This window comes from Ornithorhynchus anatinus, chromosome 4, assembly GCF_004115215.2.
Source record: "Ornithorhynchus anatinus isolate Pmale09 chromosome 4, mOrnAna1.pri.v4, whole genome shotgun sequence".
Taxonomy (NCBI): domain Eukaryota; kingdom Metazoa; phylum Chordata; class Mammalia; order Monotremata; family Ornithorhynchidae; genus Ornithorhynchus; species Ornithorhynchus anatinus.
This window is the reverse complement of record NC_041731.1, coordinates 29,886,387-29,901,562: the sequence shown is the minus strand read 5'-3', so window position 1 is coordinate 29,901,562 and position 15,176 is coordinate 29,886,387. Positions and strand designations below refer to the sequence as shown.

The following is a 15,176-nucleotide window of genomic DNA, read 5'->3' as shown; positions in this document are numbered from 1 at the left end:
CGTTTCTTACCTTCTATAGGATAAAATGTATTTCTTTTCCAAGGCAATAGTGCTGTTCTTTTCTTTTCCTGCCCTTTAAGTTTCTTGTGTGGGGGGATTTCATAGCGAATGGTGGGAGAGAACAACTCATTCCAGCCTACAGCTGTATATCTGTCCAACAGTGGTACTCTAGGCCAAATTCTACCCTGAGATATTTATGGCTCTCATTGAATACGGCAGCAAACAAGAGCCAGTGTATGAGGTCAGATTTTGGCCCCTCAGACCTACACAGGTGACTGAGCAGAGACTTTGGCTCAGGGTTTTTATGAAATACTTTAGCTTGGAAAATAATTATATCATGTTATATCCATGATGACATTTTTCAGAAAAGGAGTTTTTAATTGCTTGTGTCTTCATTTTTCTTTTTCATAATTACCCAGGTAATTCTTCCCTCAAGACAATGCAGAGTATAGTTTCCATTTTAAAAAGTGCGGTTAGTTTTGTGTTAATGCTGTACAAAGAAAAGTCCCCAAATCTACGACTGTATCTCTTCCGTTGCATTAAATAAAAGGAGAGGAATTTTTTTTTTGTCCTCTTGCCAAGTAGGATAAATGTTTGATTCAGTTTTCTAAAAAAATCTTCCCCAAATTTCCTCTGGGCTCAGATCAAGAATACAACATTCTCTACTCCACCCAGAAATGTAGAAAAGGTTGAGCAAGCCAGTAAATATACTAATTAATGTACAGAATCTGTGTTTAGGTAGATGGTGCCAATTAGCACTAGTCCATGGGTCTAGTCCCTAAAAAGAAAAACTGTGGACAAAATAAATGGGGTATCCAGTGGAAAATATAATCCATGGTATTAATACTGAATTCTTGTCGCCTGCTTCTGGTTCAATTCTGGGACACAGAGGAGTGACTGATGGGAATTTTGAAGGCTACAAATAAATTAGTATGGCCTAATGAAAACAGCATAGGACTGGGAGTCAGAGGACCTGCGTTCTAATCCTTGCTCCACCATTTGCCTGTTATGTCACCTTGGGCAGGTCACTTAACTTCTCTCTGCCTCATTTTCCTCAACTGTAAAAAAGGGGATAAAATACCTGGCATTGGAGGCGTGAAGTGTGCAGACTGGACTGTAGTAGGAAATTAGGGAGATATCACAATGCAGATAGGTGGGGTCAAGCTGATTGAGGGCTTTCAAGCCTATGGTAAGGAGTTTCTGTTTGTAGGGAATGAGTCTACCAAGTCTTGGATTGTACTCTGCCAAATGCTTAGTACAGTATTCTGCATGCTGTAAGTGCTCAATCAATTCCATTGATTTATAAATACCATTGATTGAGAGAGAAAGTAAAGCTGATTGTAATAAGTTTCTGTTAGATGTAGAGATTGATGACAAACAATTGGAGGTTTTTCAGGAGGGGGACATAGACACCAACATACTTCAAAATAGATTATGCTTTGCTGACTTGGAAGTAACAATATAAGATGTATTATGTGTGTTCAATAGGTTTTATATTGTAATGATGTCATAAAGCTGCACAAAAATGTTCTTTGCAAAAATCTGCAGAATCTAGAGTGTGTCACTGAAAGAGGATCACTGACTCCCTCCTTTACTCTATAGCCTTCTCCTCCTAGATCCCTGTCAACATGAGCCCCATTTCTGGGAAATGGGACTTAGTGGCCAGAGTCAAGGCTGAACATTTAAAAATAAAGCCCTGGATTTACAGGCATCTGATGCCATATCAGTCCCAGAGTGGAGGCTGAACAGGAGAAAATGCAATTGTCCAGTATGAAAATGGATAAAGGCACAGTCTACCTACGTGTGGTAATGCTTGGTTGATGTGGAGGGTGAAACCCAGATGCCCACTTTCCTTTCCCAGAAGAAACACATATGTTATAAGCAGCTCTTCATTCACTCAATCATATTAAGCTCTTACTGTGTGCAGAGCACTGTACTAAGTGCTTGGGAAAGTACAATACTGCAATAAAGAGTGACATCCCTGCCCACAACAAGCTCACAGTCTGGCTCAGTGGAAAGAGCCAGAGCTTGGGAGTCAGAGGTCATGGGTTCGAATTCTGGCTCTGTCACTTGTCAGCTGTGTGACTGTGGGTAAGTCACTTCATTCTCTGGGCCTCAGTTACCTCATCTGTAAAATGGGGATTAACTGTGAGACTCACGTGGGACAACCTGATGACCCTGTATCTACCCCAGCGCTTAGAACAGTGGTCTGCACATAGTAAGCACTTAACAAATACCAACATTATTAGAGACAAGCTCAACGTCTAGGGTTGAGTTCTAGAAACTATATGGGTCATATAGGTCAGGTTACATCCCTCTTCTCAAAGTAGTTTCAGCATCACTTGACTGAGTGTGATCTCTCAAGATCATGAGTTACACACTTTAGAGGTTCAGTGGAAATGTCAGATTCCAGGCCTCAAGCTAGACTCTAGCACCATAAGTATTTCCGTAATGACAACCAGAGAGACATCACAATGCAGTTTCCAGTTTCTACACATCACCTTTTGGAGCTGTTAATGAAACTGATTTGGGGTTTATTTTTTAACCTATTTTTGCCTCTTTGTGTTTTCATGCAGGTCTCCAGATCATCTTCCCTCAGTATCTGCAAGAGAAATTTGTCCAGTCGGCCTTGAGTTATATTATGTGCAATGGGGAGGGAGAGTACGTGTGCCACAACAGCCAGTGCCGATGTCAGTGTGCGGAGGAATTCCCACAATGCAACTGTCCTATCACTGACATCCAAATCATGGAGTACACCTTGGCCAATATGGCCAAGTCTTGGACTGAAGCCTATAAAGACCTGGAAAATTCAGGTATCTAGTCAAATACATGATTTCCTGATACCTGATGTTTAAAGGACCACATGTGGGTCAGTTCCTTTTCTTTGCCCCAACCCAAATTTTAGCCTCTACCCCCCCCAAATCCAAGGAAATCCCCACTTGCCCAAAGCTCAGTAATCATCTCAGAGCATTTTGATCCTCTTTTTTCTCTAATGTCTTTAGAAAATGAAAGAATCCAATTTCTGAGAAAATGTGTAGTCCATGGAGGAGAGAAAAACAGGAGACTTAGATGAAGCCTGAGTGGAAATGTTAACATTGACGTGGTAAATATTCAGTGCTTTGCCCATTCCACTCTGTGTGGGCAGTTCCTGGCACAGTCTCCAAAACCTTTGCACTGCAACAGAGAGCCATTCTGGTAAAGAAATGAGAGTAGTTTCATTTCTGTGCCAGAGACCATCCGCTTCCCCATCTGGTAGGAAAAAGAAGGAAACAGCTTTTTAAATCTTCCATGGAGAGCTGCACACCTCAACCACCCCTACCAACGCAGGCTTGTTAGGTGGTGTACACTTCCCTGACAGACCAAGAAAGATACCAGCTCTCTGCTACCTCACAATGATTGTCAGGGCTGATTCTCTGGATTTGTGGACTGTGCCTGACAGTTTCATAAAAAGATGCAAATATCCGGACTTGGAATTATCCTGACCAAACTGTTCAGCCTATCTTGCACTGAACTTCCCAGCACTCTCACTCATTACAAACGCTTGGTCATCAATAGCCAGGCATAAGTATGATCAAGGCTGTTCAGGGTAGGTCTCAAAACATTCTGGGACTTGTAGAATGGATGCTCCAAAATACTGGGGGACTTCAGCTTTATCCCTCTCACTAAAACAGAAGGGAAGGATCCTAAGCTTGTTTGAGGTGGAGGTGGATGGGCAAACACTGAAGGCTCTTTAGTGGGGAAACAAGGACTGAACAATTTTAGAAAAATGATCTGGGCAGCAGAGTGAAATATGAACTAGAGTGGGGAGAGATGGTAGGGAGGGATGTCAGCAAAGAGGCTGATGTAGTAGTCAAGGCAGGATAGGATTAGTGCTTGGATCAATGGGGTAGCATTTGGATGGAGAAGTCCAGGAAAATCTTAGTGATGTGATGAAGGTAGAACTGACAGGTTTTGGAGACAGACTAAATAACTGATTTGAATCAGGGAGATGAGTAATGCCAAGGTTATGGACTTGTGAGACAGGGAGGATGGTGCTGCTGTCTACAGTGATGGGAAAGTCAGGGGAAGGACAGGGTTTGAGTGGGATGATGGGGATTTCTGTTCTGAACATGTTAAATTTGTACTGTTAGTGGGACATCCAAGTAGAGATGTTATGAAGGCCCAGAAGAAGTACAAGACTTCAGAGAATGACCAGGAGAAAGATTAGGGCTGGAGATATTGATTTGGGAATCATCCCCATAGAGATGGAGGTTGAAGCTTTGGAAGAGAATGAATTTTCCAAGAATATGGGGTTAAATATGGGTTTAAGTGGAGATTAGAAAAGAATAGAAGAGAAGGAGCCCGGCCTAGTGGATAAAGCAAGGGCCTGGGAGTCAGAAGGACCTGGGTTCTAGTCCCTGCTCTGCCACCTGTTGTCTGATCTTGGGCAAGTCACTTAACTTCTCTGTGCCTCAATTACCTCATCTCTAAATGGAGATTAAGACTGTGAACCGCAAGTGGGACATGGACAGGGAACCCAGGGACCCAGACCAACAATGCTTTGACTCCAAAAACTACCAAAAGGAACAGAAAGGAGGTAGGTGGAGGTCATATCCTAACACTTGATCCTACTCTGTCCACCACTCCCACCCCTCCAAAACCTCTTCTGCTCATGCATTGCCTGCAAAGGGGCAGATTCAGAGAGAAACCTGTGTAGTCCAAAGAAAATTTCCCTATGGGATTCCCTATGCTCTTGAGTCCTCACCCCTGAATTACCTAGGTACTCACACCAACCTCTCCCTCCCCGCCCTTACCCTTCCCCCTGTAGCACTTATGTACCTATCTTTCAACACTTGTTACTTCCCCTTTCCTGTAGTTGATTTTAGTATCAGTGCAGTTGAGGGAAGAGAAAAATTCTACAGAGGAGAGAAGTGAGATTAGTCAGAACCATTGTAGCAATATTTTCCCTGGCTCCACCATTCACTCTCTTTTCCCTGGCCTGGGATTAGACCTTCTATAGGGGCTGTATAGTTCGAGAGTCCACCAAGCAGAGCAGCTGTTGTTACACAGCCCAGCTTTCACCCCATGATAGGTAGATATTTAGTGAGAAATTCCCACTTTACAGCAGGAGGAACAGAGGCCCAGAAGATTAAACACATTACGTAGCACCAACCAATAAACCTGGGACAGAATTGAGATTAGTGTTAGGACCGCTTCCCATCTTAAATACACCTATTCATTATCGTTCTCCTAGTTTTGCTTTTTGCAAGGTCAGGCAACTGAGATGAAACCATGAATGTTGCATAGAAATGCCAGCCATTAGTCTCTTTAAAATCGCGGACCATTCATCAAAAAGAAAGGAGCTTGTTTTTCTGCCCAAACAAAAAGAATATTTGAGAAAGTGTACCCGCCATTCAAAATCTAAGCTTGTTGCTAAGAGGTGAAGTAGAATTCAGACTGTGGGAGCAGCACTGAGGGACATTTTAGCATCAAGTCCTTGGGAATAGGGAAGGGACCAATTCAGCTAGGGAAAAACAAAAACAGCAGAGTAAGTTGAGTAGCCCACTTAAATGAATTATACATTGTGACCTGATGGTTCAAGGGCATCTATTCTCTACAAGTACCCGGTGCAAGTCATTTGAAAGAGCACGGCTGATGAAAGAGAGAAATCCATCCATATGTCTGAGGCATGTTGTTTTCATTTTCAGCCCACAACAGCATAAACAACTTCAGCCAGGGCAATTTGGGAGAATTAGTTGGTCATCCACCTAGTGAAGGCCATCGGTTCTGCCCAGCTGGGCATTGATTCCCATGAAATACTTCAAAGCTTCTTAATTATTCTTGCTTAATAGAGAACCCTGAGCATGTGAGGATAGTTTCATAAGGTCATGGGTTGGGAATTACATCTGGGAATTGGCCTCTTTTACATACAGGTTAGAGTTTTCAAACTGGGTCCTAAACAGGCAAAGTAGCCAAAATGATGGCCATTTCTTCAGTAGTCCTCTGTTGCCTCAGTGTGGCAATCTCAAAATGAGGTTGATCCATTTCATTCCAGACAATTTTAAAAGGTGGGAAACAGAGATGGGGTGTGGAGGGGAAGTAGAGGAGGGTGTTTCACATGAATGAATTCCCAGACCAGCCGATGGACCCAATTCACCACCCTGCAAGATGAAATGAAATCTGAGAATCCCTTGTATTCTTCTGATATAGTGGATAGAGCTTGGGCCTGGGAGTCAGAAGGTCATGGGTTCTAATCCCTGCTCTACCACTTATCTACTGTGTGACTTTGGGCAAGTCACTTCACTTCTCTGTGCCTCAGTTAACTCATCTGTAGAATGGAGATTGAGACTGTGAACCCTACATGGGACAGGGACTCTGTCCAACATGATTTGCTTGTATCCACCCCAGTGCTTAATACAGTGCCTGGTACTCAGTAACACTTAACAAATTCATTCAATCGTATTTATTGAGTGCTTACTGTGTGCAGAGCACTGTACTAAATGCTTAGAAAGTACAATTCAGCAGAAATTGTGAATAGCTTACTATGTGCCAAGCACTGATCTAAGCGCTGGGGTAGATATGAGGTAATCAGGTTGTCCCATATGGGGCTCACAGTCTTCATCTCCATTTTACAGATGAGGTAACTGAGGCACAGAGAAGGGAAGTGACCTGCCCAAGGTCACACAGCAGACAAGAGGCGAAGCCAGGATTAGAACCCACATTCTCCGACTCCCATTCCCGTTCTCTTTCCACTAAGCCACGCTGCTGCTCCCTAACAAATACCATGATCATCATTCTCTCACCAGCTGGTTTACTCACAAAGCAGTCTATTTCGTGTGGAAAAATATAGAAACAAAGACCAATTTCATTTATTCTATTTTACTCCTTGAGTACTTTTGGGTGAGAAGGGACAGACTCTTGAGGCAGTTTTGTGGACAGGAGTTTGCAAGGCTCCAAGAGCATTTAGAGAGAGGTTGGGAAATACAAAATCATTGGAGGCAGGAATATGCTGGGGAATTGTTGCACTCTTGGCATTGGGACCTGACTAAACTGCCAGGATTTGGGAAGAAACATGGTGGGCATGTGCCTCAGTGGGCTACTGAGGGCAGGGATATGTCCCATATGCTTTTTGTTTGTTCAGAGCCTGGAATTTCTTGGAGCCAGCTCAGAGAGGGTTAGATGGTTGGGAGTAATGGGACTTTTGCTCAATTGATCAATCCATCAATCAGTTAAAACTATCTATTGAGCACTTACAGTGTGCAGAACACTGAACTAAGCACTTGGGAGAGTATTGCAGTGGAGTTGGTGGACATGTTCCCAGCCTATGAGCTTACAGTCTAGAGATGAGCTTAGAGCCCATATTATAGTCCTCCAACACCCTTACCTAACCTCTGCTCCAGGGTTTTGGTTTGAGCCAGGATTTTAGATTTTTGGATTTTGTAGACAGCCCCATCCTGACTGCCATTGTTCTTGTCTGTCCGTCTCCCCGATTAGACTGTAAGCCCGTCAAACGGCAGGGACTGTCTCTATCTGTTGCCGACTTGTTCATCCCAAGCGCTTAGTACAGTGCTCTGCACATAGTAAGCGCTCAATAAATACTATTGAATGAATGAATGGTGTAATCCCAATCTCCCATCTCTCATTCTGACCCTTCTAGCGACCTCCATCAGCAAGATGGACAGCGGTAATGACTAGAAGGGCTAAGAGGGATGATTGAGTTGACAGGAATGGATCTTCATCCTGGAAACACTGGAATAGGGCCCCTTTTTCCTCCCTCCACTGAGACTACTGTAGGAAATATCTCAGTTGTCATACCTTTTGCTTGTCCCTTCCTGGAGAAGTTGATATGGTGTCACCAGTGTGATTCAGAGCCTGCCTACTGGGTTGTATTTTTGCAGATGAGTTTAAATCATTCATGAAAAGGCTACCTAACAATCACTTTCTGACCATTGGGAGCATCCATCAACATTGGGGGAATGACTGGGACCTGCAGAACCGCTACAAGCTTCTCCAGAGCTCCATGGAAGCCCATCGTCAGAAGATCCAACGCACTGCCCGGAAACTCTTTGGCCTCAGTGTTCGCTGTCGACACAATCCCAACCACCAGTTGCCTAGAGAAAGGTAAGATTGTCCAGAAAAGACTACCCATCTGGGTGCCCTCCAGTTTTGCATTGAACATGATTTCCTCTTCCCAAACTTGTGATGGTCAATCCGAATCCCATGGCTTTCAGGAAGAAACCCTCAGCGATGCCACTGTGAACAGAGTTGTAGTTAACAAATGACTGAATAACACCAATGCCATTATAGCTAAAGCAGATTATGCAGTGATCATCAACTCTTCACAGACTTTCTTCATAGGGCTAACTTGATTGACAATTGTTTTGGAGAGAGATGATGAGCCCAGTCCTTTCTGGACATCTAATTCTCATAGCTTCAGGTTCCTCAATCCATTAAGATATAACACATTTCTGCTTCTCAGAGGTGACATCCCCAAACACTAACACGAGGAATATGGACATTTCTCTTTTCCTCCCTCTTTGGTTTAGTTAGCCTTTGCAGTTGACCTGCTTTTGGCTATTTCAAGAGGGATTTAGCTGCCTAATTAGGAACTATCTATGGATTAAATGAACACCAAGGGACTTTAACTACCCAAAGTGACTTGATGATGTCCAGTTCCTTCAAGAGATCTTCTGGTTAGCTTTTGATCCCCAGTGAAATGAACAATTGAATTTGTTGAATGTTGAAAACTGTTGAAGAAAAGGAATCCTATCTAAAAAATTCCTCTGGGCAATTTCACTTCAAGAGGTTCCTTGTTTAACTAGGAATTTTCCCTGGCAATGTTTGCAAGCTACACATGAAAAACAGATGATGTGGGCGTGAAATGGATGGGGAATAAAAGCAGGATTGGCCAGGCAAGGGTGGCTACCTATGGAGTTAGAATGAGACTGAAGATCATGACTGAATGGAAGAAAAGGCAAAAAGCATCACCAATGGAGAAAAGCCATTAAAAAAATAACCCAAACAAAAACAAATAGCCTATTTAAAAAAACATGCATTGGTTTTGAACATTGTGTGGTCTGCTTAGTATGATGCCAATTTAATGTGATTGAATAATGTGTTTTTGTATGAAGATTTTGCAGGCACTGGCAAGAATTTCAAATTGCCATACCATGAAAATTTGTTGGACTGTGTAAGCAATTTTGATGGGTCTATGCTAACCCTTTGTATATGCATGCATATATGTGTGTGTGTGTACATACACATGACTGCCTTTTGCTTTCCAAGAAGACACTCATGCTTGCAGGTGTGACTGAAAAGACAACTGGATGTTTGCTCCACATTATGAGTGTGTGAAGAATTCCTTGCTGTGATGATGTGTTTACTGTTTTCAGGGTCTGTTACTATTTTTAAGTCTGACTGTAGGCATGCTGATTTTTGCATAGCCTCTGTTTAATGAGATAACCCTCTCCCGAATGGTGCCCACTAGACTGGTTTATTTGCTGCTCTAGAATATTATTTGAGACTGCCTTATTGTTTATTTAAGGAATTTATTCTGCCCTTCTGCTTGTGGGGCCTCTTTTCAGGTCACCATTTAGCCACAGATCGGGTATCCTTCTGTAGTCCTCTCTCATCGCTTGGCACCCCCGAGTAGATTTGTTTTCTGTGAGCATTGCCTCGATGCTCGTGAGCAAGATTACCTCATTGTGAGTAATTCTGTCCTGACATTTGATATTAACTATGACTCATAAAGGATGCTATTGAAACTGCTTATGAAGCCAGATATGTCTCCAGGTCTCACAGCCTGGGGATTACTCTCTCCAAAGATGCACAGATAGACAACGAAATGGGAATGGCTCTTGGGAGAGTTGCAAGATAATGGATACATACATAGCCTCAAAGTAAGGATTGTAAAGCTGGAGCGGTGACCAACCTTTTAGATATATATTAGACTTTGAGCCTGTTGTTGGTCAGGGATTGTCGCTATCTGTTGCTGAATTGTACAATCCAAGTGCTTAGAACAGTGCTCTGCACACAGTAAGAGCTCAATAAATATGATTGAATGAATATTTCAATCTTTAAGGGACAGTCATTGGTATATGATAAGTGCTTACTATGTGCTAGGCACTGTACTAAACCTTGGGTGGGTACAAGCAAATTGGGTTGGTTTCAGTCCTGGGCCCATATGGGCCTCATGGCTCACAGTCTCAATCCCCTCTTTGCAGATGAGGTAGCTGAGGCACAGAAAAGTGAAGTGACTTGCCCAAGATCACACAGCAGGCAAATGGTGGAGGCAGGATTAGTATCCAGGTCTTTCAGACTCCCAAGCCCATGCTGTATCCTCTAGGCCCACTTAAAGAAAGTCAGAAGTGGTCTCTTCCTTTTCTGGGTTCTGGCTGCCATTACTCTGGAGCCCAGTGCCAACATCCAGGCTCCTCCAGGGAACATGTCTTAGTGGAAACAGCATGGGCTTGGGAGTCAGAGTTTGTGGGTTCTAAGCCCATTCCACCACTTGTCAGCTGTATGACTTTGGGCAAGTCACTTAACTTCTCTGTGCCTCAGTTACCTCATCTGTAAAATGGGATTAAAAGTGCAAGCCCCACGTGGGACAACCTGATTACTTTGTATCTACCCTAACGTTTAGAACAGTGCTTGGCACCTAGTAAGCATTTGACAAATGCTATCATTATTATTATTATTATACCAGGTTTGGAAGGGAACCAGGGATATGTAATCGATGGATGGCATGGTTAGAACAGACTAAAATGGTTAGTCCAAACTAGAAGAGGTCATGGAGAACTGTAAATGTCACTATAGACCTGGGTGTGGACAGTGATGTCTGAGCCTTGACCTGAGCAGAGTTTCTTTCAGAATATCCCATGCACCATCCTCTAGAATTAGTGCCCTTGGTCTAGTTAGAAAGAGTAGGAAATATCATTGTTTTTGTTAAGTCTACACATATTAGTCAGTGGCCATTGCTCTCCAAGTCTCCTGAAACAAATTCACATTTAGTTAGATATGATGTTTATTAAACTATATACCAAGCACAGCGCTAAATTTTGAGGTAGATACAAGATAATCATATCTGACATAATTCTTGACCCACAAGGGACACACAATCTATGAGCATGTAACACTGTGCTTGGCACATAATATATCCTTAAAAAGTGCTTTAATTTAAAGGTAGAAGCAGGAATTTTTTTTTCCTTTTGCAGATGAGGAAACTGAGGCACAGAGAGGTTAAGGTGCACATCCAAAGTCACAGAGTAAGTCAGAACCCAATTTTCCTGACTCCCAACCCTAAGATCTTTCCAGAAGGCTACACTGCTTTCCCTCGTCTGAGTACTATCATCAGGCAAAGTATGAATGTGACTATTAATGCTATTTAACATGGATTAAAGGCTTATTGTGAATAGATTCCTTAAAGAAAATATCAAAAACAGAGTCTATGCATGAGGGCCATCAATCTCATCAACCTCCAAAGCACCTTTCCCTCCACATGACTGAAGAGCTCTGCGATGTGTGTATCTTTAGCATTTCTTTTCTATTTAAGAAAAAAAGCTAGCCAGGCAGAAAGAAGCATTCAACCAGCAGTATCCAGTCTGGTTGAGGGAAAGTGAAATGCAGGCTGGCAGCTAAGTTTAAGTGAGTGACGTGCTTAATTTGTTTAAGCCAACACCACTAGGCATATTTCCATTTCCACCTCTGTCATTCTGCATTTGTAGCAAGTAGGGCAATTGACTCAATAGAATGATGTAAATTAAAAAAATACATATGTATGAATATACATGTATATACACATATAGGTATAGATGTGTATATATATTTCTGCTTCTATTTTATTAGGGCTGGAATGATTTAGAATGGTAAATGGTAGATAGGATGCATCTGGTTATACAGTCAGTTTACTCTGAAGAAGTTGCAGGGTAAGCCATGAATCCAGTAGCTCTTCTCATGAACTCACAGAAACAAAAAGACAGTAATAATAATTATGGCATTTGTAAAACTCTTACTACATGTCAAGCACTGAGGTACTGAGCTGAGGTAACTGAAGCAGAGAAAAGTTGTGACTTGCCCAAGGTCACACAGCATAGTGGCGGAATCAGAATTAGAAACCATGTCCTCTATCTCACAAGCCTGCGCTCTTGCCACTAGACCATGTTGCTTCTCCACTTCATTCATTCAGTCATGTTTATTAAGTACTTGTAGTGTGCATAGCACTGTACTGTTTGGGAAAGTATGGTACGACAATAAACAGTGGCATGCCCTGCCTACAACAAGCTTGCAGTTTAGATGAGGGGAGACAGACATCAATACAAATAAATGAAATTACAGATATGCAGATAAATGCTGTGGGGCTGAGAGGGGGGATGAGCAAAGGGAGCAAGTCAAATCAATGCAAAAGGGAGTGAGAGATGAGGAAAAGTGGGGCTTAGCCTAGGAAGGCCTCTGGGTAGAGAGGTTCCTTCAGTAAGCCTTTGAAGGTTGGGGAGAGCAATTGTCCATTGGATTCAAGGAGGGAGGTTGTTCAGGTCAGAGGGAGGACATGGGCTAGGGATCAGCAGGCAAGAGAGAGGCACAGCGAGAAGGTCAGCACTAGAGGAGCAAAATGTGTGGGCTGGGATGTAGAAGGTGAGAAGTGAGATGAGGTAGGAGGGGACAAGGTGATAGAGTGCTTTTAAGCCAATGGTGAGTTTTTGTTTGATAAGGAGGTGGGCGGGCAAGCACTGGAGTTTTTTGAGGAGGGAGGTGACATGTCCTGAATGTTTTTGTAGAAAAATGATCCAGGCAGCAGAGTGGAGTAAGAACTGGAGTGGGGCAAGACAAGAGGCTGGGAGGCCAGCAGGGAGGCTGATGCAGTACTCTAGGAGGGATAGGATGAGTGAATTTATTAACATGGTACCAGTTAGGTAATATCAGAGAGAAGGAAGATTTTTCATATTCAAGGGCGAGGAAAAGATGTTTTATTTTAGATAGACTAAATTCTCTCACTTCAAAAACTTCTCTCCGAAGGGATTGTTTGAATTATAGAATAGTATCATTTAATCACTATGTGGCAAGCACTGTGCTAGCACAGCACTGGGGTTAACACATGATAATCAAGCCAGATACATTCCCTATTGCACATGGGGCTCACAGGCTAAGGGGAAGGGAGAGCAGGTATTGAATCCCAATTTCTCAGATGAGGAAACTGAGGCACAGAAAAGTTAAGTGACTTGCCCAAGGTCACACATCAGATAAGTGGCAGAGCAGACATTAGAACCCAAGTCTCCTGATTCCCAGTCCTGTGCTCTTTCCACTATTCTAGCTGCTGCTCTGGTGACACTGCCATATAACAAGTACTTGGGAAAGCTAAACAGAAGCCCAAGATCCATTTCCTGACCACAAAGAACTTATAGTCTAACAGGAAAAAGTTGGGCACTTTTGGAAGCTGCATTTATTCATTCAGGCCATTTCATAGAAGTTCAGATATACTGGAGTCTTAGTGTCCCAGACAAGTTACCAGAGTTTCCCAAAGTGCCCAGCTTACTGTCAGGAAGCAGTTTATGCTTTGGGAAACTCTAACCTCCTTGAAAGAATAATGTTCTGCATAAGTGAGGGTTTAATGTGAAGTAAGGGCATAAGGGAAGCAGCATGGCATAGTGGATAGAGCACGGGCCTGGGAGACATGAGTTCTAATCCTGACTCCACTACTTACCTGTGTGTTACCCTGAGCAAGTCACTAGACCTTTCTGGGCCTCAGTTCCCTCATCTGTAAAATAGAGATTGACACTATGAGCCCCATGTGGGATAGGGACTGTGTCCAACCCAATATGCCTGGATCTACCCCAGTGCTTAGTACACTGTCTGGCACATAAAAATGCTTAATAAATGCCAGAATTTTTATTAGTAAATAATACTACTATTACTCAATACTACTTTTACTACTTTTTCTTTATCTATAACAGAACAGCTAGCTAGCAAAGGAAAGGGGATGTAAGAAAGTAAACTGTAGAAGAGCTGCCTGGTATTTTAATCCTTTGTCAAGGGCAGTGCCCCAGGAAAACCAGAATAATGAGGACCTGCTTGAACTCAATGTTCAGGGCTTTTTGTTGCTGCTCTGCCTACCCATCCGTGAGGTGGACAAGTGCCAGGTTAAAGAAGAAAGAAACAGTAGGCAGCAGCTTCTGAATTCCTTCCCCAAGCTCCCTTCCCCTACCCCACAGGTTAAGGCTGAGTATGCTTGTACTCATGGTGTCAGGGCTGGGGAGGGGAAGTCAAAAGATTCCCCTCAGCTTATTAGCCTTCATAAGAGGAGAACCAGAGCCTGCTAAGGTCTTCTCAGATGGGCATCTCAGAGGGTTACTCACTTAACCTGGTTTCTAGTACAGGCCTCAAGGCCATCATGGACTGTGTGCACAGGCAGAGTGGAGAGAAGATTGTCTAGCGACATTCTAAGCATTTCAGAGCTCCTCTTCCTCATCCTTTCCTCTGGTATCTCCCTCCCCCCCACCCCCCACCAAGCATGTTCCCTCAGCTGTAATTTTAAGCTCTGAATCATTCAGATAATTGTTTCCATTATGATTTCCTTCTGCCCATGCAGATTCATCCTTTCCCCATCACTTTTAAAGCCAAAATATCAAAGCCAGAAGCAATAGCTGCTGGTATAAAAATTGAAGATTTAGGCCCATTCGTTATGCAAGGTAATGTGTGTATCAATAAAATATGCTTCACTGCTCTACATCTAATTTTCTTTGCACTGTTTGTCCCCACATTTTTTCGTCCACTGACTCACCTTCAGTAATGATATGAAACTGGCTAATTTCAAGTAACAACCTCCCTTTTTCTCTCTTGGGCTTCAGCCTACACTGATTATTTTGGGTTTGCTCTTCTACCAAGGAAATGTTCATATCACCAAGATGTTCCTCATGTAATAATAGGGAAGTCTTTAATGAAATGAATTGGGAAGTATTTGGGTTGATATGGTGTCTTTTTACTCTCTCATCTCTTAAAATAATTAATCTGAGTCTGGGGCCTTCTACTAGTTATTATTAGCACAATAAAATGTTGAAAGTGTTTTCTGGGCCTGCTATGCACACCCCCTTCTCACTTCCTTGCTTAACACTACTTTTCTTTTATCTCTTTCAAGTTGCTTTTATTGTTGGCTGCTGGGCAGAAGGATCCATCATTTTAATAATTCATGTCCTCTGAGACAAATA

The 15,176-nt window shown here is 42.8% G+C and overlaps 1 protein-coding gene across 3 annotated transcripts in view; it reads left to right on the top strand.

Moving 5' to 3' along the window:
- The window catches only part of BRINP1 (BMP/retinoic acid inducible neural specific 1), a 128,444-nt gene that overhangs the window by 98,920 nt on the left and 14,348 nt on the right, over positions 1 to 15,176 (top strand). For all 3 annotated transcript variants that reach the window (XM_029063335.2, XM_007661937.4, XM_029063336.2), the window contains 2 exons: positions 2,577 to 2,813; positions 7,878 to 8,100. In XM_029063335.2, coding sequence (XP_028919168.1) covers positions 2,577 to 2,813; positions 7,878 to 8,100 — 460 coding nt within the window. The remainder of the gene's footprint in view (positions 1 to 2,576; positions 2,814 to 7,877; positions 8,101 to 15,176) is intronic.